General features: G+C 43.1%; 1 protein-coding gene across 1 annotated transcript in view; it reads left to right on the top strand.

The window, feature by feature from the left end:
- The window catches only part of LOC147698691 (matrix metalloproteinase-20-like), a 135222-nt gene extending 108336 nt beyond the window's left edge, over positions 1-26886 (top strand). The window contains exons 9-10 of the mRNA XM_086933492.1: positions 4205-4308; positions 26786-26886. Coding sequence (XP_086789618.1) covers positions 4205-4308; positions 26786-26886 — 205 coding nt within the window. The remainder of the gene's footprint in view (positions 1-4204; positions 4309-26785) is intronic.
- The last annotated feature ends 853 nt before the right edge of the window (positions 26887-27739 follow it).

Consider the following 27739-nt stretch of genomic DNA (forward strand, 5'->3'; position numbering starts at 1 on the left):
TCTCAGTTATACAGGAACAAAATACCCTTTTCGCCTCCAGAAAAACTATTTTGATCTCAGATTTTGATATAGAATCTGAAAGGCATGGGTCCAAACGTATATCACATTTGAATAAATAAGCAAACCAATAACAAACAAACTTAATCCACAGTATTTTGTTGCTATTATCTAGCCTTAGACAATCTCGAATTAAGGTTTGTGTGAACGCCGTCTCTTCCTTACTCCATATGGATTTCCAGAGGAGGAGGGGCTCATAGCTGCTAAATCTGAGACATTGTCTAGACCTACCTTGTGTCTGAACTTTTTGCATTCCTCCAATATTCTCTCTGACCTGTTTTTGTTGGTTTAATGACTCTGGGCACTTTACCACTGCTGACCAGTGCTAAAGTGCATATGCTCTCCCTACTGTAAAGTGTATATGTGATTGGATTCCATGATTGGCTTATTTGGTTTACTGTCAGTCCCCAGTAAATTGCACCAGGAGTGCCAAATGCTGCTGGTGGGCTTGCAGCACTGCTTGTGCCACCCACAGAAGTGGCCTAGTAAAATGTGCCTAAGGTCTGCCATTGCAAGACCTGCGTGCAGTCTGATACTGTCATGCTAACTGCCCAAGTAAACCTACTTGCCAGTCCCAAATCCTTCCCTTAACTTCATATTAGTCACCCCTATGGTAGGCCCAAGGGCAGGGTGCATTGTAGCATAAGGTAGGACATATCCTGATGTGTGTGGCATGTCCTAATAGTGAATTACAGCCATTTTCGTTTTTCACTATTGTGAGGCTACCTACTCTCCATAGGCCAGAATGGGCTGCTGGAAATATTACACTATATAATCCCAACAGACTCAGGGAGCATGGTAGAAAGTCAAGTTTAGTATGCCTCAACTCAAAATAATAAAATACTTCTTTTAGTAAAGTTTATTTTTATATCCTGTGTTTGCAAATGCTACTTTTAGAAAGTTAGCATTTGCTTGCCTACCATTTCAGCCCGCCTCTGCCAGGATGTGTATCTGCTGTCTGGGTTTTGACAGGGCTGGGGATGACAGGTGGTGAATGGAGGGATTACACCAGGGTGGTGGGAGTGCACCTTGACTCTGAATAGGGCTGTGCTCTGCCACCACAATGCTGGCTCCACCTCCTGGGGAGCGACTGATGACTTTGCCCTGCACCTAGCCCAGGAAGAAGGAGGACTGTCAACAGAGTGCTCCTGACTGAACTTGTTATCACAATGCTGGCTCCACCTCCTGCCTGAGCGTCTGCTGTCCTTGCCCCACACACTGAAAGAAGAAGGCAGAGTCTGCACAACAAAGTGCTCCAGAGCTGAATTGGACTATGCAAAGAACCCCCTGGCCTGAGCAGACAAAAGAAACTTGGATTAAGAAGAGGAGCCTGCTCCTAACAAACTAGATCCTGCTTGTGAACCAAGACGACCCCTCTGCCTGAGAAGGAACCAAGGAAGCTGAAGGAGAAAGTCTGTCCCTATCCTGGGGGACTGGCTTGCAGTGGGAACCTTGCTGCCAAAGGAGAGGAAGAAATCCTGAAAGACTTTGCTTTTATTTTCTACAAAAACTTGTGCTTCACAGCTCATCTCCAAGGGCCTGGAAGAGAGCTGGCCCCCTGATCTAAGTCCCAGGAACATTGGATTCTGCCCGCCTACTAAAGCTTTGAAGAAATTGCTGAGTTCTCCCCCTGCCGCTGGAGCCGCCACAAGTGTGTCCTGTGTCCCTGGACTGCTACGAAGCCGTCCTGTGCCTGCCCACCCCGTATGACCCGCTCTGGTTTTGAGCCGTCCTCGCACCATGTCGCTGGGCTGCCCACACCCGCTTTGCCCTCCTCCTAAGGACGCCCCGCGCTGCCTGCCTCATCCCCACTGGGGGGAGAACCCTTGCCAAGAAGCGCATCCCAGAGACTCCTGGTACGCCGAAGCACACCGTCTCCCTGACGTTGCGCCCCACAAGTGAAAAGCATTTCTCCGCTTTTGGCCGGCGCACCCGGATTGTTCGTGTCGTACGCCAGAAGCGTACACAACCGCACCAGTCTTTGTTGCCTCCTACAAGATGTACCGCCTTGTCCGTTTGTCCGTACGCCTCGAACTCGCCTGCCAAGTACGCCTCACACTCCGTGTCTGCAAAGTGCCTGAAGTACACTGAGTACGCTGGAGGCATACCAAAAAAACTGCATCGCCCTCTGTGATCCTGTGAGCCGTACCGGCGTGTGGTTATCGGCCGGGTACGACTCACACTACGCCTGGAAGTGAGTTGAGGTTCGCGTCATACACCCGAAGCGTACCATTTTGCCCCGCACCTTGTCCCCGAGGCCGCACCGCACAAAGAGAGCCGCACTGTACGTTGTGTACAGGCTGCCCCGTGACGCTGCCGCCTCTTGGGGAATCTACTTGCATCACAAAGACGCCTGCCACGAGCCGGACCGCCACTACAGACCCGCGTCCGGAGTACGCCTCGTAGCCCGCATGGTCTTCAGCTCATCTCCAGGTACTGTGCACGCGTTGGACTAGAACGTCCGGTTTTCACCTAGAAAAAGGCTGAATCTGTACGTTTATCCCCGCGGGTCGCCCTAGGAGCCACGAACTGCATATTTGGAGGAATTTAAAGTATTACTGAAAGAACTATTTCTAAGAACGTCATAACCTCATAAAGAAAGACTCCTTTTGCATTTTTGAACACGTTCTTCCTGATTTAAAGACACTTGCCAAAAGAAAGCCTATATCCTTAATCTAAAGAAAGTATTGTGTGCATCCCAAATCAAATGTTATTTATGGTCTTGTGATAAATCTACATATCTCCTTATTTTCTACATAAAGTATACGTATTTTATATATGGAGTCCATTTGTGGGGGGTCAGTATTTTTACTGTGTATGATCATAAATGCTTAACTAACTTAGCGCTCTGGAGATTAGCCTTGACTGCTCGTGCCACCCAATCTAGAGGGTGAGCAGGGGTTGTTCTTAAGGGGTGATTCCCTTGCCCTGACTAGAGGAGAGGGTCCCTGTTTGTTACAAGTGCATACCTGTGCCAACCAGAGACCCCCAATTCTAACATACCTCATAATAGATTAATTCTGTAGAGACGGAGGGCGGGACACATAATAAACGTTTAAGGAACAGGTTCACTTCAGTTAGTAGGGATTTTTTTGTACAATAGCCCCAACGTTCCACCCCATATAAAGCTGCTGTCACACACCTAGCCTTATAAATATCCACCATATTCTTTGGTCTACGATTTCCTAATTTAGCTGCAAATCTAAATATACCATTAGCATTCCTCGACATTTTAGACCTAAGATTGGCATGTTCATGGACCCAAGTTCTGTACCCTGAAAAAGTCACTCCCAAATAATAGAACAAATAGTGAGATAGTGGGGTAACGGGAATCGATAGAGTAGGTGTCAAAGGTATCCGTGTATGATTGACATGTGGTTCTGCAACCAGATCGGCATCCCTTGGTATAACAGAACCTGTTTCATCTATTAATATAGCACTTTCCATGGAGTCTCTTGGCCCACCCACAATGAGAGCACCCCTATGCTTCTTCCCCTTATCACCACCCTGTGGATTAGGGTCTATAGATAAACGTCTCTCTGTGCGATCAATTTCCTCGGAGAGTACGTTTACTGCTCTTACCAGGTAGGTATCTATAGTGGTGCATGATTTTTCAATCTCCCTTTTGTTAGTTTTCCTCTTTGCCATCCTGTAAGCACCAATTTCGATATAATTAGGTACACACTAGGGACAGAATACTTTAAAAGCCGGGTTACTGATGTCCCTTGAGATAATTCAGAGATAAATACCAGGTCCCACTTTGTACTGGACAAGGGGGTGGCCCAGCCCGGCCTCCTCCGACCTAAGATGGCCCCACCCTTGTTCCAGCTTCTTCCGGCGCCACCCGCGTGCGACCCGCAACACAGGGCTCATGCTTCCTTATGAGCGCCTCCTGTGGGGTCCTGGCATGTCTCTGACGTGGTGGTGTGGTGCATGCCGTGAAGGACACTGGGGAATGCAGTCCACTGACTTGTGGCGGGCGGCTCCCCCAGAACCCCTGGCAAGCAGTGATGGCAGTTTCAACAATCCGGCAGGTACGGACTTATCAATTCATGCCGTGGCTGTGACCAAAAAAGTTTTATAGAGCTCACATCAAGCACCTCAATTCTCAATGTTTATCATTCATCATGTTGTATTTACATTGTAGTTATGATGAATCAACGTACACCATGGATGAAAACTATCCGAAAAATATCACTGATGTCTTCCCGGGAATCAGAGGTAAATTGGATGCTGTTTTTGAACTCAGGGGTAAGTTGACCAATGTGAGCATTTTTTGTGTTTAAAATACATTATTTAATGCCATTCAACACTGCATAAACAAATACAAAGTGATATATTATCTAATAAATCACTAATTAATATATTTTTTTAATAACTTTGAGGAAAAGGACGAAAGTGGAGAGGGGGTATGGGTAAAACAAAAAGATAAAATAAACTATCCTGTAGTATAAATGTAATGACGAAGAAAATACAGTTCTGATCGACAACTTAGCATGAATAAGTGAAACAGGAATTGTATGATTAGAACTGCAACCTTACAGTCAAATGCAAAGGAAGAACACAGAGGTAAAAAAGTTCACGGAGGGTAAAAACTTTCAGACAATCAGGAATAGTTTTTAATATAACATTTTCAACCTAGTCAAGAAATGTGGTAAGAGGTAACCATAACAATTCAGCAATATGAGAGGATAAACATTGAATGGTGTAGATAGTATCCAACTTATGATGGAGACATGCCGAATTTCACCACTCCTAGTATATCTTCCAATTAAATGATTTGCTGAAAAGCAATTTCTAGTAAAATGTCTAATAATTTATCCTTAGGAAAAGATGGGACAAAAATATAGAAAAATATAATTGGACAAAAATATAGAAAAATATAATGAATATTGAAGGGATGAGCTAAACTAAAAATATTTTTAATCTGGGACCAAACCCTATGCCAAATAAAAGTGTATTGGGGCATCTACATAACATATTCATAAGGTCTGCCTTGGGAAACGTAGAAGGCCAATATTAATCAGAGATAGCTGAAGAAAGATTGGAGCATTGTAAAGGGGTAAGATACAGTCTATGGTATATAAAAAATAAAGATTGAGTAATACCAGCTGAACTGTAAATTTTGTAAATGCATGCCCATGCCATATTCCAGAAAGAAACAATCCAAGCAACCCAGAGATCCCCTTCCCTTAAAAGCTCTGACTTGGACTTGATTCGAGAGGGATCTGGAAGAGTAAGATACTTATAAAAAATCAACGGTGTAGGTACTGTTTTGAAAGAAATCCTTAAATCCAGAAGGAAAAGGAACTAGACTTGGGGACTATTCCAAAAAAATACACATCAAGAACCACATTCATCAAGAACTTATAAAGTGCACAAATACCAACAGGTGTCTCAGCACTGACTGATCCAGGGTCAGGACAATAGACTCGTTGTTAAGAAGCTTACTTATTAAATAGACACGTTTTTAATTGTTTCCTGAATGCCAATATGATAGGAAGGGCTCTAATCCAAGAGGTAAGAGAGTTCCATACCTTAGCAGTGGCAACCACAAAGCTTCTGCCCCCCTAGTTAGTTCTATAGCTTTTGGGTGTGGCAAGCAGGTTAGCCCCTGAGGAGCGTACGGATCTGCTGGGTGTATAGATCTGCAATAAATTCTTCATAAACTCTGGCCTTATATTGTGGATCGCCTTATAAGCAATGCACAATGCTTTGAATTTTTTTCTACTTCTTATAGGCAACCAATGTAGTTGTCTGACAACCTTAGAGACAGACTTAAATTTAGGTGTGCCAGAAAGCATCATAGCGGCTGCATTCGGTACCAGCGGTAACTTGTTTAAAACCATTTCCTGTGCATTGATCAGAAAACTGTGACAATAGTCCACTATGGACATAAATAAAGAGGATATTATCATTCTCCTGGCTTCAACTGGAATCAAAAAAAGGAAACAGTTTCTTCACCATTATGAGAGTATAAAAGCAAGAGGAAACCACAGAGTTGACATGACCTTTACAGGACAGCTTGTCATCTAGGAAGACACCCAAATTCTTAGCCCTAGTAACTGGGACAGGGGTCGGTCCCAGTTTATCTGGCCACCAGCGAGGAGACCAGGCAGGGAATACATTTCGAAAGACAATAACCTCAGTCTTGGAGGAATTTAGTTTGAGGCAATGTCCAGACATCCAAGCGCTGATGGCCAGCATGCCATCATGAAAACTAACCAAAACTTTAATCCCGTTCTTGTGAATGGAGAGCACTATTTGGGTGCCACCTGCATAAGATGTGAGTGCTAGGCCTGCAGGACTCCACAAGGGAGTAAAAAGACAGGGGAGGCGAAAGCGCCCAAGCTAACTAGTTGAGTGCGTTTAGACAAAAAAGATGTCAATAAAGATTTGGCCTTGTTCCTAATGCCTAAAGAGGAGATACGGTTGATCAGGAGCCCACAATCAACCATATCATAGGCTGCTGATAAATCTAGTAGAACAAGGGCAGCTGCTCCTCCTCTGTCTAATACAAACCTAATCTCTTCAGTGCTTTTGATAAGCGCAGTCTCCGTACTATGGCCTTTTCTGAAACTGAATTGGGTTTCATCCAGCAACTTATTATCAAAGATGTATTTGTACCAATTAATCATTTATACATTTTTCATCAAGTTTGGAAGGCAGCGGGATGCATGCGATAGGTCAATAGGTATTAGTATCCGCTGCGTCCAGGTTGGGCTTTTTTAGTAGCAGAAGGATAGAGGCCTTCTTCCATTGCAAGGGGTAGGTGTCTGAGATAAACATAGAGTGAAACATGTTTGCCCGGATTGGTGCCGATAAGATCTGGGATCAGTTTCAGGACAGTAGGAGGACACAGATCAAACAGTGAGCCGGATTTTGCAGTACTCACCAAATCAGCTATCTGTCCTGAACAGACTGGCGCCAATTCCCTAGGAGAAGGACTATCTAGTAGCTCGTTGTTAGAGTCAGACTGACTCGTGGCAACAAAGGAGGCATTAAAGTTACAGTAGATTTGATCTACTTTAGTCTGAAAATTAAGGGCTAAGGAGTCACAGAATGCTTGGGTTGCTAGGCTAGCATGGCTACCAGAAGGAGCTGCAAGTTTTGACACACCCTGAAACAATTGTTTTATTGGAGTTTTGGGCGGATTCTACTTCCTGTGTGACATAGCTACTCTTCTCTTTTATTAAAAGGTGTTTGTAGTTAGCCAATGCTAACTTATAAAGAGATTTCTCCTGACTGTCGTAGTCTTGACGTCAGCGTCTCTCTTGTGTCCTGCAGCATGGTTTCTCAAGCCTCAGAAAACCAGGGGCCGAAGGAGTTTTCCTGTTTTTAGAAACTATTTTGTGAGCGACTAGTTTTGCAAAGGAGTCTTGAAGCCAGTCTGTATAACTCGGAGCGGTCTGCTCTGGATCTGGGGAGAGTTCTGGCTGAGTGACAGATAGCTGCTGTCTAAGATGAGCATGATCTCTACTACTTCAGGATCTAAATTGTTTAGGGCACCCTGGCCTATTATACTAAGGAATTTGTTTCAAGAGACAAACTTCAAATTATAATGTGTGGTGATTGGACCAGGTCAATGGGAGGCTGTCCTTTATAATGATCTGCTCATTGTTGGTAAAAAGGCTGTCTAAAATGTGTCCGGCAATATGAGTAGAACTAACTTTCTGAGGGAGTACTACAGATTCAAACTTAGCAATAAGGGATGTTGAGTCCTTGTTTTCCTTGGCCTTTAAGTGAAAATTAAAATCCCCCAAAATGGTGAAACTCGATTCACCCTCGGAGGATTCAAATAGATTTCCTGCCAACTATAGGAAGTCTCCCTCAGGGCCGAGCGGGCAATAAAGAAGGATCCCCTTGAATGACTGATGTTCAGAGAACACCATGTTAAAACTAAGTGCCTCACAAACCGTTAAAGGGACCATCTCTCCATTTACTCATCAGGTGTTTCGATATATTAGTACAAAACCTCCCCCTCTTTTGTTTGGTCTATCCAGTCTGAACACAGAAAAACCAGCAGTGGTGGCAATGCAGAAATCTGGACCCACTGAGGGGTCTTCCCATGCCTCTGTTTTGAATAGGAGATCCAGTTGATAATTATCTAAGAGCTCAGCTATTTCATATTTGTGCTTAGGAAGCGAGTACACATTAATAAGGGCAGCCTGAACCTTGTTTCTTTCATTATTTTTGTGTGTGGAAACGTTACTGGTGATGGAATGTACACGCTCTAACTGTGCCAGATCCTAGGCCTCCAGTGAGAAGCTACAAATGGGGAAGGAAAGTTTTGTCAGCTTAAGCCGGTCCGCTGGGTTAAAGTGTGAGCAAGCGTGATGGGATACCTTAGATGGCTTGTTGAAGGCGTGCAGTTCCTCGCCAGCATAAGCGACCATTTGCTGCATCTTACTTTGGGAAAACGGAGCAGGGGTCCTGGCGCAAGGCGCAATCTGCAAAACACACAAGATGATGGACGGAATGTTGCACAATGGCAAAACATTCACCCCCAGGCACAGATCTGGGTTTAATCCATCATTATTTTGCTCACCAAGCCACCCCAGTTTAGACATGGCCATATGCAAATCAGTCTTGACCCTGTCCCTCATGGGAACAGTCCAGACCGAACTACCAAGCCAAGTCTTCCCTGGACCGGAATCAAGCATCCTAGGACCGGTTTCTGGCTATCAGCCGTCTTCAGCCTGGATAGCTTGACTCCATTGGCTTAGTGAGCACGGGACCCACGTCTGGGCATACTCTTCCCACATAGGGTGAACAGCAAAACACACAAGATGATGGACGGAATGTTGCACAATGGCAAAACATTCACCCTCAGTCACAGATCTGGGTTTAATAATCGTTATTTTGCTCAACAAGCCACCCCAGTTCAGACATGGCCATATACAAATCATTCTTGAGCCTGACCCTCATGGGAACAGTCCAAACCGAACTTCCAAGTCAATTGCCAAGCCAAGTCTTCCCTGGACCGGAATCAAGCTTCCTAGGACCGATTTCTGGCTATCAGCCGTCTTCAGCCAGGATAGCTTGACTCCAGTGGCTTAGTGAGCACGGGACCCACTTCTGGGCATATCCTTCCCACATAGGGTGAACAGCAAAACACACAAGATGATGGACGGAATGTTGCACAATGGCAAAACATTCACCCTCAGTCACAGATCTGGGTTAAATCCATTGTTATTTTGCTCACCGAGCCACCCCAGTTCAGACATGGCCATATGCAAATCAGTCTTGACCCTGACCCTCATGGGAACAGTCCAGACCGAACTGCCAAGCCAAGTCTTTCCTGGACCGGAATCAATCATCCTAGGACCGGTTTCTGGCTATCAGCCGTCTTCAGCCAGGATAGCTTGACTCCACTGGCTTAGTGAGCACGGGACCCACGTCTGGGCATACCCTTTCCACATAGGGTGAACAGCAAAACACACAAGATGATGGACGGAATTTTGCACAATGGGAAAACATTCACCCCCAGTCACAGATCTGGGTTAAATCCATCGTTATTTTGCTCACCAAGCCATCCCAGTTGAGACATAGCTATATGCAAATCAGTCTTGACCCTGTCCTTCATGGGAGCAAGGCGCAATCTGGCCGCGGATGGGCACAGACAGGCTTGCCTTTGGCACAACACTGGGGCACCATTGGCTATAGTGCAATTTAAATAGCCCTCCAGGACAAGGGGCATATCAAGAGTCGGCGCCTGAACCCAAGAAAACGAAGAGGGACAATTAAAAAAGGTGGTTTAACTGGGGTGCAGCAACCCCTACAGGGCTTGCAGCATCCCCTGCGAACGAGGTATACTGGTAAAAAAACATAATTAAAAGAACAATGGGTAATGTTAAAGGATAAAAGCAATTAAAACAGAATACTACATTCCTTAAGATGGCACCTGCAACAGGAGCCAGGCACCTCCCAAAACAGCCCAATGAGCCTACAAGGAAAATAACATCAGGCCAATATGTCCGGACTCACGGGGAGCTGCACGGATGTGCTATAGTGCAATTTAAATAGCCCTCCAGGACAAGGGGTGTGTCAAGAGTCAGCTCCAGAGCTCAAGAAAACAAAGAGGGGCAACTGAAAAAGGATTTTTAACTGGGTCCAGCAACCCTTACAGGGCTTATAGGCTCCCCTGCGAGAATTGTATACTGGTAAACAACAAAGAGCAATGTTAAAACATAAAAGCAATTAAAATGGAAGACTAGCTTCCTTAACCCCTTCGCTGCAGGGTTTTTTCCCCCCGCTGTGTGGGGGGGGGAGGGGGGCCATGTGCGGCGCTGCCGTGCTGGTGACGAGCTCGGCTCATCACAGCCGCACCTGTTTTTAGAACGTTCAGCACAGCGGGGTAATTACCCCCGCGTGCAAACGTTTCAACGGCCGTGACAAGCTCAGCTCATCATGAGTGCAGCTCCGCTACGCCTCATGACGAGCTGAGCTTGTCACCAGCACCCATGTGGTTAAGATGGTGCCTGCAGCGGGAGTCAGGCAACACCCAAAACGGCCCAATGAGCCTACAAGGAAAATGTCAGCAGGGCAATATGTCCGGACTCAGGAGGAGAAACAAAAATAAAAAGATTTAGGACAATGGTATGTGAGGCAAACTTGAGGGAAAGAGATAGGAGAATTATTATTAAAAAAATGAGAAACCCTTCCAGGTCCTCCAAAAGAAGGGTCTATTAATAATTATCATTAAGGAAATATTATCACATAACAACATTTTCAGGAATATAGATAAAGTCAGGTTAATTGGGAGAAAAGTAGATTTGATCAAGGAACCGTCTTCTATAAAATAGGGGTTTGAAGAAACAAGAGAGGTTTTTCTAGATCAAGCCACAATGGAGAAAAAGACGGTGTCAAATCAAAAGTCCATTGAGCAGCTTGACGTAAAGCAGAAACTATATGATAACAATACAAGTTTGGAAAATTCACTCCGCCAACCAGTTTTGACCTTTGTAAAGTAACTAAAGCGACTCTTGCTTTTTATTATGCCATAAAAATGTAGGAAGGATTGAATTAGTTTTCCAAAACAATTATTTTGGAATATGAACTGGTAACATAGAGAGATGATATTACAGAAGAGGGGAACTCATCATTTTAATGGCATCCAAGCAATCTCACCAGGACAAACATAAGGAAAACCAGAAACAGAAGAATTATTCCAAATGTGGGAGAGAAAGGGTTGAAGCTCCAAATCAAACAATAAAGAAGAAAGTGGACAGCCTGTCTAACTCCCCTATGAAGAGGGAAATAGGAAGAAATTATACCATTTACCAACACTGATGCACAAGGAGTACAATATAAAAGAGAAATATGAGCTATCATTTTAGGAGCAAATTCATGCCATTGTAATGATTTAAGCATAAACTCCCAATGTATTCTATCATATGCCTTCTCAGCATCAATTGTTATGGCTGCAAGGAAGATTTAAGGGAATGGGCTTTACTAAGAACATTAAGAAATAATAGAGCTTTATCAGATATAAGCCTCCATTTGAGAAATACTGATTGTTCTTTCCCTATAAGAGGTGGAAGAAAGGATTCCAGATGAAGAACTAAAAGCGCTGCAAAAATCTTATAATCAACATTTAACAATGAAATGGGCCTGTAATTTTTACAATCATGGGGATATATGCCATCTTTGTGAATAAAACAGATTATTGCCTCTTGAAATGTACCCAAAGTGGAAGAGGATTGAATAAAATAATTAAATAAATGATATAAATAAGGAAGGAAGACTATTAGAGAAATTAAGAAGAATTCCACAGTAAATCCCTCAGGGCCCGGTGTTTTCCTCAACTTTAAAAACGTTAATGCTCTAGAAAGTTCATCAGAAGTAAGATCACTTTCCAGAGTTTCAAAATCCAAGTTTGGGGAAATATGGTGGGGGGTTTGGCTTAAATAATCAAACATTTCAGAAGATTGTGATTCTTATTCCGAAGTATATGAAGATTTATAAAATATAACAAACTCTTCTAAAATATCTTGATGATTAGTAATGGTGTGCCCCTGCGAAGATGATACTGAGTCAATGAAATGTCTTCCTTTTCTAACTTTTAAATAATTTGCTAACACTTTACCAATGTTTTTTTCCCCACCATAATAACGTGCATTTTTCCAAAGTATAAAATTAGCTTCATCCGTGGAAATAGTATTACATTTCAATTTGGCCTGCAGCAATTTATTAGGATCAGAAGACAATTTAAAAGAGAATTATTACTTCCCAAAAATGTGATTGATGAAAGCAATACATTATGTTACTTTCCTCGACTTTTCTTTTTTTGGAAACATAGGGGCATATTATCAAGGGGGTTTATCTCTGCTTTTTTGGCTTTAAAAGCCAAGAAAGCGGAGATAAAATTATCTCCCTATTACCAAGCTGTCACTAACACCAGTTAGTGACAGCTAATAGGAGATAGCGACCATCTTGGGCCCCGCTTTGCATGTCAGTGATATTTATCACTAATGACATGCAAAGTGGGCATGCCAAGATGTTAGCGACTGAAAACAGTCCCTAACATCGCTATCTCCTATTACCAACTTTTGGAGATATTCGCGCTAAGCGCAAATATCTCCAAAAGCTAACACCTGCCCTGAGCAGTTCTTAGCCATGTTATCCAATGGGAGGTGGATAACATGGCTAAGAGCATTTGCTCGATAATGCATGAATATCGCTGACTTTTCAGCGATATTCATGCATTGCGGCCGTTTTTTATCGCATTTGCGATAAACCTTGCTAATAGCAAGGTTTATCTGCGATAAAAATGGCCGATGTGCGGCGATAAGGTTTGTCTCTAAACAAGTTAGAGACAAAAATTATCGCTAGTTGTTGGTAATATGCCCCAAGGTTTAAAATTAAACCACTTGCCGCTGCTTAAAGCGTGTCCCATGGTAGAGAAGAAGAAATATCCGAAGTATCATTAAATGAAAACAATTCAAAAGCAAAAGAATTAGGGGAATTTTAAAATTGATCATCTTGTAAAAAGGAATTATTAAATCTCTATCTATGTGAAGGAGACCAGGGAGGAACCACATTCAAGTCAGTAACAACCATAGCATGGTCAGAAAGTATAATTGCAGTAATGTGGGATTGTTTAATGCATTGTGATAGGGGCTAGGAAAGAAAAATTTGATCCAGACGTGAAAGTGTACCATGGGAGGATGAATAAGAAATGTAATCTTGGGCAGTCTCCATGAATCTACCAAAGAACCTTTAGAAATAGCAGAATGAAATTGCTCATGCATTTTATGTGACGAGAATTGAACTGAGGGCTGACTATCCAAAAAGGAATTCATAATTGTGTTACATTCCCCACCCAGGAAAAAATATGCATCATAATATTGTTTACATTTTCTTGCAATAGAAGGCCAAAAAGTTTGCTCAGGTTGTGTAGGAGCATAAACATTCAATATAGTCAGAGGAATATTATCCATGGGAAGATTAAAAATAATCTACCTGGCTCCCAAGCTCTGGAACGCCCTGCCAGTGTCCATGAGACTCAACGTGAGTCTACTGGGTTTCAGGAGGGAGCTAAAGTCTTGGCTCTTTGTCCAGTAGGTCCTATGCTTGGTCCCTTTTCGCCCCGATGTCTGTTTCTTAGTTTCTATTAAAGCTCTCCGGAGTAGCTGTGCGCTATATAAAACTATTTTAACATTAACATTAACATTTCTTCGTTGTATGTATTTTGTGATTTTCTTGCTGAGGAAAAGTGGTCCTGTTCCATGTATTACTTTATGAGTGATACAAAGCAGCTTGAAAGTGGACCTTCTTGCAATTGGTAACAAATGTAGGGCCCTTAAGGCAGGGGAGATGTGTGCTGTGGGCTTTTGATGTTACATGTAGTAGTAGTCTGGCAACCGATTTTTTAATTCATTGACATCTTTTCATAATTGATTGAGGTGATCCATAGTAGAGGCCATTGGCATAATTAAGTTTAGACAGTACAAGAGAGATAGTACCTTTGACCTTGGGTGGAAATCCGAGGTCTCCAAAGGTAACAACTTAATTTAGATGTTGAAAAGCATGGGTTTTAGTGGAGTTTTGGGCGGATTCTACTTCCTGTGTGACATAGCTACTCTTCTCTTTTATTAAAAGGTGTTTGTAGTTAGCCAATGCTAACTTATAAAGAGATTTCTCCTGACTGTCGTAGTCTTGACGTCAGCGTCTCTCTTGTGTCCTGCAGCATGGTTTCTCAAGCCTCAGAAAACCAGGGGCCGAAGGAGTTTTCCTGTTTTTAGAAACTATTTTGTGAGCGACTAGTTTTGCAAAGGAGTCTTGAAGCCAGTCTGTATAACTCGGAGCAGCCTGCTCTGGATCTGGGGAGAGTTCTGGCTGAGTAACAGATAGCTGCTGTCTAAGATGAGCATGATCTCTACTACTTCAGGATCTAAATTGTTTAGGGCACCCTGGCCTGTTATACTAAGGAATTTGTTTCAAGAGACAAACTTCAAATTATAATGTGTGGTGATTGGACCAGGTCAATGGGAGGCTGTCCTTTATAATGATCTGCTCATTGTTGGTAAAAAGGCTGTCTAAAATGTGTCCGGCAATATGAGTAGAACTAACTTTCTGAGGGAGTACTACAGATTCAAACTTAGCAATAAGGGATGTTGAGTCCTTGTTTTCCTTGGCCTTTAAGTGAAAATTAAAATCCCCCAAAATGGTGAAACTCGATTCACCCTCGGAGGATTCAAATAGATTTCCTGCCAACTATAGGAAGTCTCCCTCAGGGCCGAGCGGGCAATAAAGAAGGATCCCCTTGAATGACTGATGTTCAGAGAACACCATGTTAAAACTAAGTGCCTCACAAACCGTTAAAGGGACCATCTCTCCATTTACTCATCAGGTGTTTCGATATATTAGTACAAAACCTCCCCCTCTTTTGTTTGGTCTATCCAGTCTGAACACAGAAAAACCAGCAGTGGTGGCAATGCAGAAATCTGGACCCACTGAGGGGTCTTCCCATGCCTCTGTTTTGAATAGGAGATCCAGTTGATAATTATCTAAGAGCTCAGCTATTTCATATTTGTGCTTAGGAAGCGAGTACACATTAATAAGGGCAGCCTGAACCTTGTTTCTTTCATTATTTTTGTGTGTGGAAACGTTACTGGTGATGGAATGTACACGCTCTAACTGTGCCAGATCCTAGGCCTCCAGTGAGAAGCTACAAATGGGGAAGGAAAGTTTTGTCAGCTTAAGCCGGTCCGCTGGGTTAAAGTGTGAGCAAGCGTGATGGGATACCTTAGATGGCTTGTTGAAGGCGTGCAGTTCCTCGCCAGCATAAGCGACCATTTGCTGCATCTTACTTTGGGAAAACGGAGCAGGGGTCCTGGCGCAAGGCGCAATCTGCAAAACACACAAGATGATGGACGGAATGTTGCACAATGGCAAAACATTCACCCCCAGTCACAGATCTGGGTTTAATCCATCATTATTTTGCTCACCAAGCCACCCCAGTTTAGACATGGCCATATGCAAATCAGTCTTGACCCTGTCCCTCATGGGAACAGATCAGACCGAACTACCAAGCCAAGTCTTCCCTGGACCGGAATCAAGCATCCTAGGACCGGTTTCTGGCTATCAGCCGTCTTCAGCCTGGATAGCTTGACTCCATTGGCTTAGTGAGCACGGGACCCACGTCTGGGCATACTCTTCCCACATAGGGTGAACAGCAAAACACACAAGATGATGGACGGAATGTTGCACAATGGCAAAACATTCACCCTCAGTCACAGATCTGGGTTTAATAATCGTTATTTTGCTCAACAAGCCACCCCAGTTCAGACATGGCCATATACAAATCATTCTTGAGCCTGACCCTCATGGGAACAGTCCAAACCGAACTTCCAAGTCAATTGCCAAGCCAAGTCTTCCCTGGACCGGAATCAAGCTTCCTAGGACCGATTTCTGGCTATCAGCCGTCTTCAGCCAGGATAGCTTGACTCCAGTGGCTTAGTGAGCACGGGACCCACTTCTGGGCATATCCTTCCCACATAGGGTGAACAGCAAAACACACAAGATGATGGACGGAATGTTGCACAATGGCAAAACATTCACCCTCAGTCACAGATCTGGGTTAAATCCATTGTTATTTTGCTCACCAAGCCACCCCAGTTCAGACATGGCCATATGCAAATCAGTCTTGACCCTGACCCTCATGGGAACAGTCCAGACCGAACTGCCAAGCCAAGTCTTTCCTGGACCGGAATCAATCATCCTAGGACCGGTTTCTGGCTATCAGCCGTCTTCAGCCAGGATAGCTTGACTCCACTGGCTTAGTGAGCACGGGACCCACGTCTGGGCATACCCTTTCCACATAGGGTGAACAGCAAAACACACAAGATGATGGACGGAATTTTGCACAATGGTAAAACATTCACCCCCAGTCACAGATCTGGGTTAAATCCATCGTTATTTTGCTCACCAAGCCACCCCAGTTCAGACATAGCTATATGCAAATCAGTCTTGACCCTGTCCTTCATGGGAGCAAGGCGCAATCTGGCCGCGGATGGGCACAGACAGGCTTGCCTTTGGCACAACACTGGGGCACCATTGGCTATAGTGCAATTTAAATAGCCCTCCAGGACAAGGGGCATATCAAGAGTCGGCGCCTGAACCCAAGAAAACAAAGAGGGACAATTAAAAAAGGCGGTTTAACTGGGGTGCAGCAACCCCTACAGGGCTTGCAGCATCCCCTGCGAACGAGGTATACTGGTAAAAAAACATAATTAAAAGAACAATGGGTAATGTTAAAGGATAAAAGCAATTAAAACAGAATACTACATTCCTTAAGATGGCACCTGCAACAGGAGCCAGGCACCTCCCAAAACAGCCCAATGAGCCTACAAGGAAAATAACATCAGGCCAATATGTCCGGACTCACGGGGAGCTGCACGGATGTGCTATAGTGCAATTTAAATAGCCCTCTAGGACAAGGGGTGTGTCAAGAGTCAGCGCCAGAGCTCAAGAAAACAAAGAGGGGCAACTAAAAAAGGATTTTTAACTGGGTCCAGCAACCCTTACAGGGCTTATAGGCTCCCCTGCGAGAATTGTATACTGGTAAACAACAAAGAGCAATGTTAAAACATAAAAGCAATTAAAATGGAAGACTAGCTTCCTTAACCCCTTCGCTGCAGGGTGTTTTCCCCCCGCTGTGTGGGGGGGAGGGGGGCCACGTGCGGCGCTGCCGTGCTGGTGACGAGCTCGGCTCATCACAGCCGCACCTGTTTTTAGAACGTTCAGCACAGCGGGGTAATTACCCCCGCGTGCAAACGTTTCAACGGCCGTGACAAGCTCAGCTCATCATGAGTGCAGCTCCGCTGCGCCTCATGACGAGCTGAGCTTGTCACCAGCACCCATGTGGTTAAGATGGTGCCTGCAGCGGGAGTCAGGCAACACCCAAAACGGCCCAATGAGCCTACAAGGAAAATGTCAGCAGGGCAATATGTCCGGACTCAGGAGGAGAAACAAAAATAAAAAGATTTAGGACAATGGTATGTGAGGCAAACTTGAGGGAAAGAGATAGGAGAATTATTATTAAAAAAATGAGAAACCCTTCCAGGTCCTCCAAAAGAAGGGTCTATTAATAATTATCATTAAGGAAATATTATCACATAACAACATTTTCAGGAATATAGATAAAGTCAGGTTAATTGGGAGAAAAGTAGATTTGATCAAGGAACCGTCTTCTATAAAATAGGGGTTTGAAGAAACAAGAGAGGTTTTTCTAGATCAAGCCACAATGGAGAAAAAGACGGTGTCAAATCAAAAGTCCATTGAGCAGCTTGACGTAAAGCAGAAACTATATGATAACAATACAAGTTTGGAAAATTCACTCCGCCAACCAGTTTTGACCTTTGTAAAGTAACTAAAGCGACTCTTGCTTTTTTTTATGCCATAAAAATGTAGGAAGGATTGAATTAGTTTTCCAAAACAATTATTTTGGAATATGAACTGGTAACATAGAGAGATGATATTACAGAAGAGGGGAACTCATCATTTTAATGGCATCCAAGCAATCTCACCAGGACAAACATAAGGAAAACCAGAAACAGAAGAATTATTCCAAATGTGGGAGAGAAAGGGCTGAAGCGCCAAATCAAACAATAAAGAAGAAAGTGGACAGCCTGTCTAACTCCCCTATGAAGAGGGAAATAGGAAGAAATTATACCATTTACCAACACTGATGCACAAGGAGTACAATATAAAAGAGAAATATGAGCCATCATTTTAGGAGCAAATTCATGCCATTGTAATGATTTAAGCATAAACTCCCAATGTATTCTATCATATGCCTTCTCAGCATCAATTGTTATGGCTGCAAGGAAGATTTAAGGGAATGGGCTTTACTAAGAACATTAAGAAATAATAGAGCTTTATCAGATATAAGCCTCCATTTGAGAAATACTGATTGTTCTTTCCCTATAAGAGGTGGAAGAAAGGATTCCAGATGAAGAACTAAAAGCGCTGCAAAAATCTTATAATCAACATTTAACAATGAAATGGGCCTGTAATTTTTACAATCATGGGGATATATGCCATCTTTGTGAATAAAACAGATTATTGCCTCTTGAAATGTACCCAAAGTGGAAGAGGATTGAATAAAATAATTAAATAAATGATATAAATAAGGAAGGAAGACTATTAGAGAAATTAAGAAGAATTCCACAGTAAATCCCTCAGGGCCCGGTGTTTTCCCCAACTTTAAAAACGTTAATGCTCTAGAAAGTTCATCAGAAGTAAGATCACTTTCCAGAGTTTCAAAATCCAAGTTTGGGGAAATATGGTGTGGGGTTTGGCTTAAATAATCAAACATTTCAGAAGATTGTGATTCTTATTCCGAAGTATATGAAGATTTATAAAATATAACAAACTCTTCTAAAATATCTTGATGATTAGTAATGGTGTGCCCCTGCGAAGATGATTCTGAGTCAATGAAATGTCTTCCTTTTCTAACTTTTAAATAATTTGCTAACACTTTACCAATGTTTTTTTCCCCACCATAATAACGTGCATTTTTCCAAAGTATAAAATTAGCTTCATCCGTGGAAATAGTATTACATTTCAATTTGGCCTGCAGCAATTTATTAGGATCAGAAGACAATTTAAAAGAGAATTATTACTTCCCAAAAATGTGATTGATGAAAGCAATACATTATGTTACTTTCCTCGACTTTTCTTTTTTTGGAAACATAGGGGCATATTATCAAGGGGGTTTATCTCCGCTTTTTTGGCTTTAAAAGCCAAGAAAGCGGAGATAAAATTATCTCCCTATTACCAAGCTGTCACTAACACCAGTTAGTGACAGCTAATAGGAGATAGCGACCATCTTGGGCCCCGCTTTGCATGTCAGTGATATTTATCACTAATGACATGCAAAGTGGGCGTGCCAAGATGTTAGCGACTGAAAACAGTCCCTAACATCGCTATCTCCTATTACCAACTTTTGGAGATATTCGCGCTAAGCGCGAATATCTCCAAAAGCTAACACCTGCCCTGAGCAGTTCTTAGCCATGTTATCCAATGGGAGGTGGATAACATGGCTAAGAGCATTTGCTCGATAATGCATGAATATCGCTGACTTTTCAGCGATATTCATGCATTGCGGCCGTTTTTTATCGCATTTGCGATAAACCTTGCTAATAGCAAGGTTTATCTGCGATAAAAATGGCCGATGTGCGGTGATAATGTTTGTCTCTAAACAAGTTAGAGACAAAAATTATCGCTAGTTGTTGGTAATATGCCCCAAGGTTTAAAATTAAACCACTTGCCGCTGCTTAAAGCGTGTCCCATGGTAGAGAAGAAGAAATATCCGAAGTATCATTAAATGAAAACAATTCAAAAGCAAAAGAATTAGGGGAATTTTAAAATTGATCATCTTGTAAAAAGGAATTATTAAATCTCTATCTATGTGAAGGAGACCAGGGAGGAACCACATTCAAGTCAGTAACAACCATAGCATGGTCAGAAAGTATAATTGCAGTAATGTGGGATTGTTTAATGCATTGTGATAGGGGCTAGGAAAGAAAAATGTGATCCAGACGTGAAATTGTACCATGGGAGGATGAATAAGAAATGTAATCTTGGGCAGTATCCATGAATCTACCAAAGAACCTTTAGAAATAGCAGAATGAAAATGCTCATGCATTTTATGTGACGAGAATTGAACTGAGGGCTGACTATCCAAAAAGGAATTCATAATTGTGTTACATTCCCCACCCAGGAAAAAATATGCATCATAATATTGTTTACATTTTCTTGCAATAGAAGGCCAAAAAGTTTGCTCAGGTTGTGTAGGAGCATAAACATTCAATATAGTCAGAGGAATATTATCCATGGGAAGATTAAAAATAATCTACCTGCCCATATCATCTGTCTCCTATGAAACCATAGTGAGGTTTAGAGATTTTTTGCACATTACAACAACCCTATTCTTTTTATTCACCGAGGGGGAAACAAAGACATCCCCGCCCAGCTTTGTTTAAATTTCAATGCTTAAGACAAGCAAGGTGAGTTTCCTGAAGAAGAACGAGGTCAGGATTAGATTTACCAAAGTAGTATAATACTCTCTGTTGTTTAACAGGATTAAGAGACCCTTTAATATTACACGGAAGTATGCAACATAACTAATATTAAACTTTCTGAGAATGTTAATACATCTAAAATGAATGCAATAGAGGTCAAACGCCACTGCAAACAAATCATGCGTTGTCAGCAACTAATATTAGCTGTGTACTCAATCACTGCAAATGGGGGCAAAGCCACTAAAGGGTCATCTCTACAATTTGCAATAATAGCTCCCCCTTCCTCAATACCTTCCCCTAACAGTTCTGGCAACCACAACAACAACTAATTTTGGGTACGACTTCCACTTATGGAATACAACAGAACTAAAGGGAGCTGTCACAGGATAATCACTGTGCCACCAACTTCATTTGAGCTATGGAAAAAAGAAAGTTAACACTTTTGTTATGCTGAAAACCCAATGGAAGTTCGGGCTGTTACTGATCACATTTCCTGATATGGGGACATTTTCTTTCTAAGTATCTTTTAAAGGTAGTTGGTTTTAATTGGCATGCAAACAAATTAATAAAAACATTGATTTAAATTGCAAATTTAACTTCATTAATGCCTTACTGACATTATCATGCATGATGTAATATATAACATCAGAAATATCATTGATTGTATCATTCTGATGTAATATGTGTCATGAGCTGAACTAATGTACTCAACATTGTAATCAACTGTTGGAACCCGCATATAATTGCTTTTGCGTCAACCTGTTTCTGTATTAGGGTTTGCCCTTCAAACTTGCTTAGACCAATTTGGTCTAATGCTATTTATGTTGGAATATAGATTGTATTAAAAATTGCATCTTGTACCTGCATGTGGATTTCATAACTTCTACCAGTGCATGAACAGAACATGCTATCTTCCCCTCCTGCGCTTTTGTCTGTTCGGTAATTAGTATGGGTGTGAACTGCAAGGATAAGATAAGAAACCCAACTACAATTGCTGCAAAGCACTCACTCTGCATTTAAAAGAAAGATCAGCATTCACCAAGAGGTCTCAATTTATTGAAGATAACTCCATACTTTCCAACTTCTAAACTGGATCTGTTCCAGGAAGAGGCACAGACACTGCATAAATCGCCATCTGAGATTACTTTAAAAACACAGCAGACCTCAACGGGTTGGCTGCACTGTCTCCCTTAGACCTTTCAGTTGCCTTTGACACAGTTGATCATGGCACTTTAATCCCAAGACTATGCAAAGCCAGCATAGAGGGGACTGCTCTCGACTGGATCACATCCAACTTTCAAAACAAGCAAATGCCATCCATACGCCTCCTTTCTTATCCAAACCTAACATAAAAGTAAGAGTCATCCGAGGTTCTATCCTCTCACCCATGCTTTTCAACATCTAAATTAAGTTATTACCTTTGGAGACCTCGGATTTCCACCCAAGGTCAAAGGTACTATCTCTCGTGTACTGTCTAAACTTAATTATGCCAATGGCCTCTACTATGGATCACCTCAATCAATTATGAAAAGATGTCAATGAATTAAAAAATCGGTTGCCAGACTACTACTACATGTAACATCAAAAGCCCACAGCACACATCTCCCCTGCCTTAAGGGCCCTACATTTGTTACCAATTGCAAGAAGGTCCACTTTCAAGCTGCTTTGTATCACTCACAAAGTAATACATGGAACAGGACCACTTTTCCTCAGCAAGAAAATCACAAAATACATACAACGAAGAAATGTTAATGTTAATGTTAAAATAGTTTTATATAGCGCACAGCTACTCCGGAGAGCTTTAATAGAAACTAAGAAACAGACATCGGGGCGAAAAGGGACCAAGCATAGGACCTACTGGACAAAGAGCCAAGACTTTAGCTCCCTCCTGAAACCCAGTAGACTCACGTTGAGTCTCATGGACACTGGCAGGGCGTTCCAGAGCTTGGGAGCCAGATAGCGGAAAGAACGTCCACCAATCCTGGCCCGTCTAATTGATGGAACTTGAGCCAGAGCCAAGGAAGCTGACCTTAACATCCTCGAAGGCAAATAGAAAGCCAAACGGTTTCTAATATATTTAGCTCATGTGCCATGGAGCGCTTTGAAGGTCAGTGTGAGAACCTTAAAGGCTACTCGTTTTTTAATGGGGAGCCAATGAAGATTTTTTAATAAGATAGTCGCACTGGTTCTGCAATGAAGCCCATAAATTGCTCTGGCAGCAGCATTCTGCATGACCTGCAGGCGAGAAAGAAGAAACTCCGGCAGGCCCAGGTAGAGAACGTTGGAATAGTCCGAACGTGAACCAATGAGAGCCTGGACAGTAACCTTCCGATGGCAGAGGGTCAGCAAAGGAAGACATTTCCTCAGCATCTTAATGATACCGAAGCATTTGCCAACAAGACCCAAGACCTGAGGCTTCAAGGTAAGACCGTCGTCTATCTGATCCCCCAGATTCTTGGCCTTGGAGAACACAGCTGCGGGGGGAAACATGGCCGGCGGCCACCAAGACTGCCATCTGGGGTCGGAGGGACAGCCGAAAAACAGCAGCTCCAATTTGTCGGAGTTGCATTTTTGGCTGTGCCGTTCGAACCACTTAAAGACGGCTCCCAAACAGCCTCTGATCTGCCCGCCATCGAAGTCTGACCCCTTCTGACTGGTAAAAAGAAGCTGGGTGTCGTCAGCATAGGACACGATCTGGGCGCCGAAGGACTCCGCCAGAGCTGCCAGGGGTGCCATATAGATGTTAAACAATGTAGGGCTCAAAACAGAGCCCTGGGGCACCCCTACCTAAAGAGGTGGCATCTCGGCGGAGAACGGAGGGGCCCAGACCGTTTGCCGGCGGCCGGCAAGAAACAACTTAAACCAATTAAACACCGCTCCCCGCAGCCCAATCTCCCTAAGTCTTAAAAGGAGACTGCCGTGGGGAACGGTGTCAAAAGCCGCCGACAATTCCAACATAACCAGCATGGCCTTACCTCCCGCATCCAGCACCTCTCTGATGGCATCAGTAACCTCCAGTAGAGCCGTCTCCGTACTCATGTTGGCCCGAAAGCCCGACTGAGTATCATGGAGGATGTTGTTGCTCTCAAGGAAGTTCGCAAGAGAGGAGTGAACGTGCTTCTCCACAACTTTAGCCAAAGCTAGGAGGAGGGAGATAGGCCTATAGTTGGCATGCAGCAGAGGGTCAGGTTGGGCTTCTTCAGAAGCGGCAAGATCAAGGCATGTTTCCAAGCCTGAGGAACAACTCCCGAGTTCAACGAACAGTTGAGCACAGGGTTTATAAGCTCATTAATGGCAGGAGCCATTTTTGCCAGAACCTTCGCTAGACAAGGATCCCGCGGAGAGCCGGATTTGAGTTTAGAGATCAGATCCAGAGAGGAGGCAAGAGAGAGAGAGGGGAAAGTAGCCAGGACAGGACCATCACCCGGGAGTGATGCAGAGATAGGGGCATATATATCGGAGGGGATCACCAGAGTGGGAAGGGGAAATGAATCTTGGATAGTCTTAATTTTGGACGTGAAGAAGGTGGCCATAAGAGACACCCAGAGTTCGGAGTGATGATGTGTGGGCAGAGCCGAGCTGGGAGAGATGAATTCCTTGACAATAAGGAAAATTTCCTTACTGGCAATAGCTGCAGCCTCTATTCTACGAGCCAGATAAGCTTTCTTCTCCACCAAAATACTACCATGATATCCCCTGATGGCCTCCCTATAAACGATCTTATCCAAGGGGTCATATTGACGGCGCCAGGCTCTTTCAGCTTTCTTATAGCTACGGCGCAAAACAGCCAGGGAAGCTGAAAACCAAGGGGCAGATGTCCGAATACAGTTTTTACGGACAGTAGTGACAGGGGCTAATTCCTCAAAACGCTCCGTCAGCCAGCTCTGCAGGCGGTCAATATCGGCCTCAAGACTGCCTGACAGCTGGCAGGGATGTAAAGTGAGAGCTTGAGCCAGCATGTCCGGCGATACTCGACTGAAAGCTCTCGACGTTTGACGAGGACACTCTGAGGGTCGAGAAGTGGACTTGTTAGTCAAGGGAAACTGGAATTTGATAAGATAATGATCTGACCACAAAACCGGTTCAGGGGGAGATACAGCAATAGGAGTTGTAGAAAACACCTGATCCAGGGTATGCTCCAACTCCGCTCCAGATTGGCGCCACTCCCCAAAACCCCAGCATACAAGAAAAAAAACAATGGGCGTAACATCTTTCTCTGTTCAAGTAGTAAGACTATGAACTATTCAAATCTTATACCAGGGGGTTGATAGCATTGCCCCCACCTTGGGTGACTTGTTGAATCCCTCTCTCATTAGTGAGGAAGTCCCATCACAATTGAAACATGTGGTGATGAAACCGCTTGTAAAAAACAGGACTTGATCCTCTCTGCCTCAGTAATTACAGGCTTATCTCTCTTCTACCGGATCCTGCAAAGCTCTTGGAAAAGTATGTCAATAAACATCTTTCTGCCTTTCTTGAGTCCATTGACATTCTCCAACCCTCTCAATTGGGGTTTAGACCACAGCACAGCACAGAAACAGCTTTGCTGACTGTGGTTGAGGAATTCAAATCTCTCTTGGATCAAGGATGCTAAGCAGCCATTATTCTATTGGACTTGAGTGCTGCTTTTTGCATGGTAGACCACCCCACACTCATCCATAGAATTTCCAAAGTAGGAATCGAAGGCTGAGCCTTGACATGGCTTTCCTCCTTCCTGAAGAATAAAACTTTCGAAGTGCTTGACCATCCCTGGTACTCTGAGAATCTTTCATTGAGCTGTGGGGTGCCATAGGGCTCTTCTATGATCCAAACTCTTTTAAAACTTAATGTGCTCCCCTTTACTGAAATTGACAATTTTTTTGGGTTGTCTCTGGTTTCTTATACAGATAACACCCAGCTGGTGATTACCTTCTCCCCTGCTATTCCGGCTCTAACTACCTTAGTTTGGACCCCTGTCTTCAGGAAGTGGCCAAATGGTTGGCCAATTGCAAGCTGAAGATCAATGAGGATAGGACCAAGGTCATGGTACTGGGCAATCATTTATACAAAAGTGCCCCAACTCCCTTGCCTGACTGCCTGGAAGGTCTTCCTAGTCGCAAATAGGTGATCCAGAGTCTGGGTGTGTGGCTGGACTCCAATATTACTATGGAGCACCAAGCAAACAAATAGCAGCAAGCTGCTTTGGTGTTCTTAGACTTCTAAGAAAGGGCCTTAATATGTTACCTTTCATAACCAGAAGTCTCATTGTCCAGGCTCTTGTCATCTCTCACCTGGACTATGGTAATGCTCTCTATCTTGCCTCCCTTTGTAATGTGCTAGAAAGGCTTCAGATTATTCAGAACGCCGCCGGTCGGATTCTTATGATTGTTCTCAGACACCAATCTGTTGAGAAGGCTGCTTTTGTTATTGGAGGCCGATATTGCAGCGCCATTGCATAACCGGCCCCCAATAACAAAAAACAACCCCACCCTTGCAGCCTTCTGGGAAAGCGGCTGATCCCCCATCAGGCCAGTCAGCCTTGCTTGAAACATCTGAGATCCTCCCATGTTTAGCCATTTCCCAATTAAAATCCCTACATAGAGGATTGGCAGACTCCAGCGAACCCCGTGCGCCCTATCAAGTTGTTGTCCAGCAAAGGAATAATACTTGGAAAGTTAATGGCAGCATATTGAAGCCATAGCCATCACTAGAACATAGGGAGGCTAACTATGACCTCTACAGCAACCAACTGTGAGCATGGTACTCTTGAATCACCAGATACAAAATAGGAGCTCTTGGGGTGGAAGCTGTCCTATTTTTAGGCCACCGTGTAGAGAAAAGGCTTGTTATTTTAATAAAGTTGAGGAAAACAAATGGCATGTATGCACATCAGGACAGACTACATAAGGTAGGGATTGAGATGAGGAAGATGAGCACAGTAGTACCAATTGTGACCAATATGGTGTTATTTAAATCAACTTTGCTTGAATGGAGCATGCAATAGTAGACAGCACAATATCTATGTTATTGCTCATTGAGGATTGGTGCTTATTTATTTATTTATTTGCCCCATTATATTTTTATGATCTTAGACTAAGACGTGTATTATGTCTAGTATATTTATAAATATTTTTAATCCTATCACAGCGTTACTGAGACATGATACATTTTTTGACATTTGGTGGGTGATTATTGTTTTGTTTATTTTTTTATTTTAGGATTTCTGCATTTCATCATTGGATCACGCTCATTAAAATTTGACAGGAAAACTCAAAGTGTAACTGAGGTTCGGGAAGCAAAGACATGGCTCGGATGCTAACACATGAACACACATTTCACAGTAAAATCCTATCTGCGTGTAGATATTGCTTGCATTTTATGATTTGAACAGCATGTCAAGGGTCATAACGATGAGATGTTCGTACATGAAGAGTGTATTGAATGGTTTTCTGCTGGAGGCATGGCCCAACAACATAGTCGAATATAAGAGAAGCTGCAGAACTGCTCCTAGAACTCTTCACTTTCCTGTAGAATCCTGTAAAAGCAGTGTGACACGCGACCAGAATCTTACCTTACCTAGAAAAGGAAGGAACACCACCTCTACTGGTGGCAAAAAGATGTGAGGTGGCTCTGAACATTTGGAGTGAAAAACAGTTTGGAAACAAGTCCACCTGCACCCCAAGTGTGGCTGAGCAGCATGGAAAGCAGACATAAGCCTACCTAACTACTGGGATGGGTGAGCTGCAATGGGAGTCAGACTGCTGTGTTATCAATTGATCGCCTTTTTATAGGTGCTGCACTGGAGGTGAATAGTAAGCACTCACAGTGGGTAGAGGCAGTGGCCAAGTGAGGTAAAACCCGTGGCCATCCCTCTTTGCAACTCTTGTAGGATTGACATATCATTCTAGTTTTGAATATAAAAAAGGAAATTATACTGACCGGATGCCTGATCTATTTATTTATTTAACACATGATGTCTGAATTTTTAGGTGAAACCATTGTGCATACTTTATAGGCCATGCTTCTGTTTTTTACAATTAAATTGTATTATGTTTTTTGTACAGTAAAACATAAAGAAATGATAAACATTTTTCAATATTTACAGTGCTTTTCTGCAGAATGAGTGCTTGGCTAATGACTACAGGAATTGCTTTCTGGATACATAAAGTAGC

The sequence above is a fragment of the Lissotriton vulgaris genome, chromosome 8, assembly GCF_964263255.1.
Source record: "Lissotriton vulgaris chromosome 8, aLisVul1.2, whole genome shotgun sequence".
NCBI lineage: Eukaryota > Metazoa > Chordata > Amphibia > Caudata > Salamandridae > Lissotriton > Lissotriton vulgaris.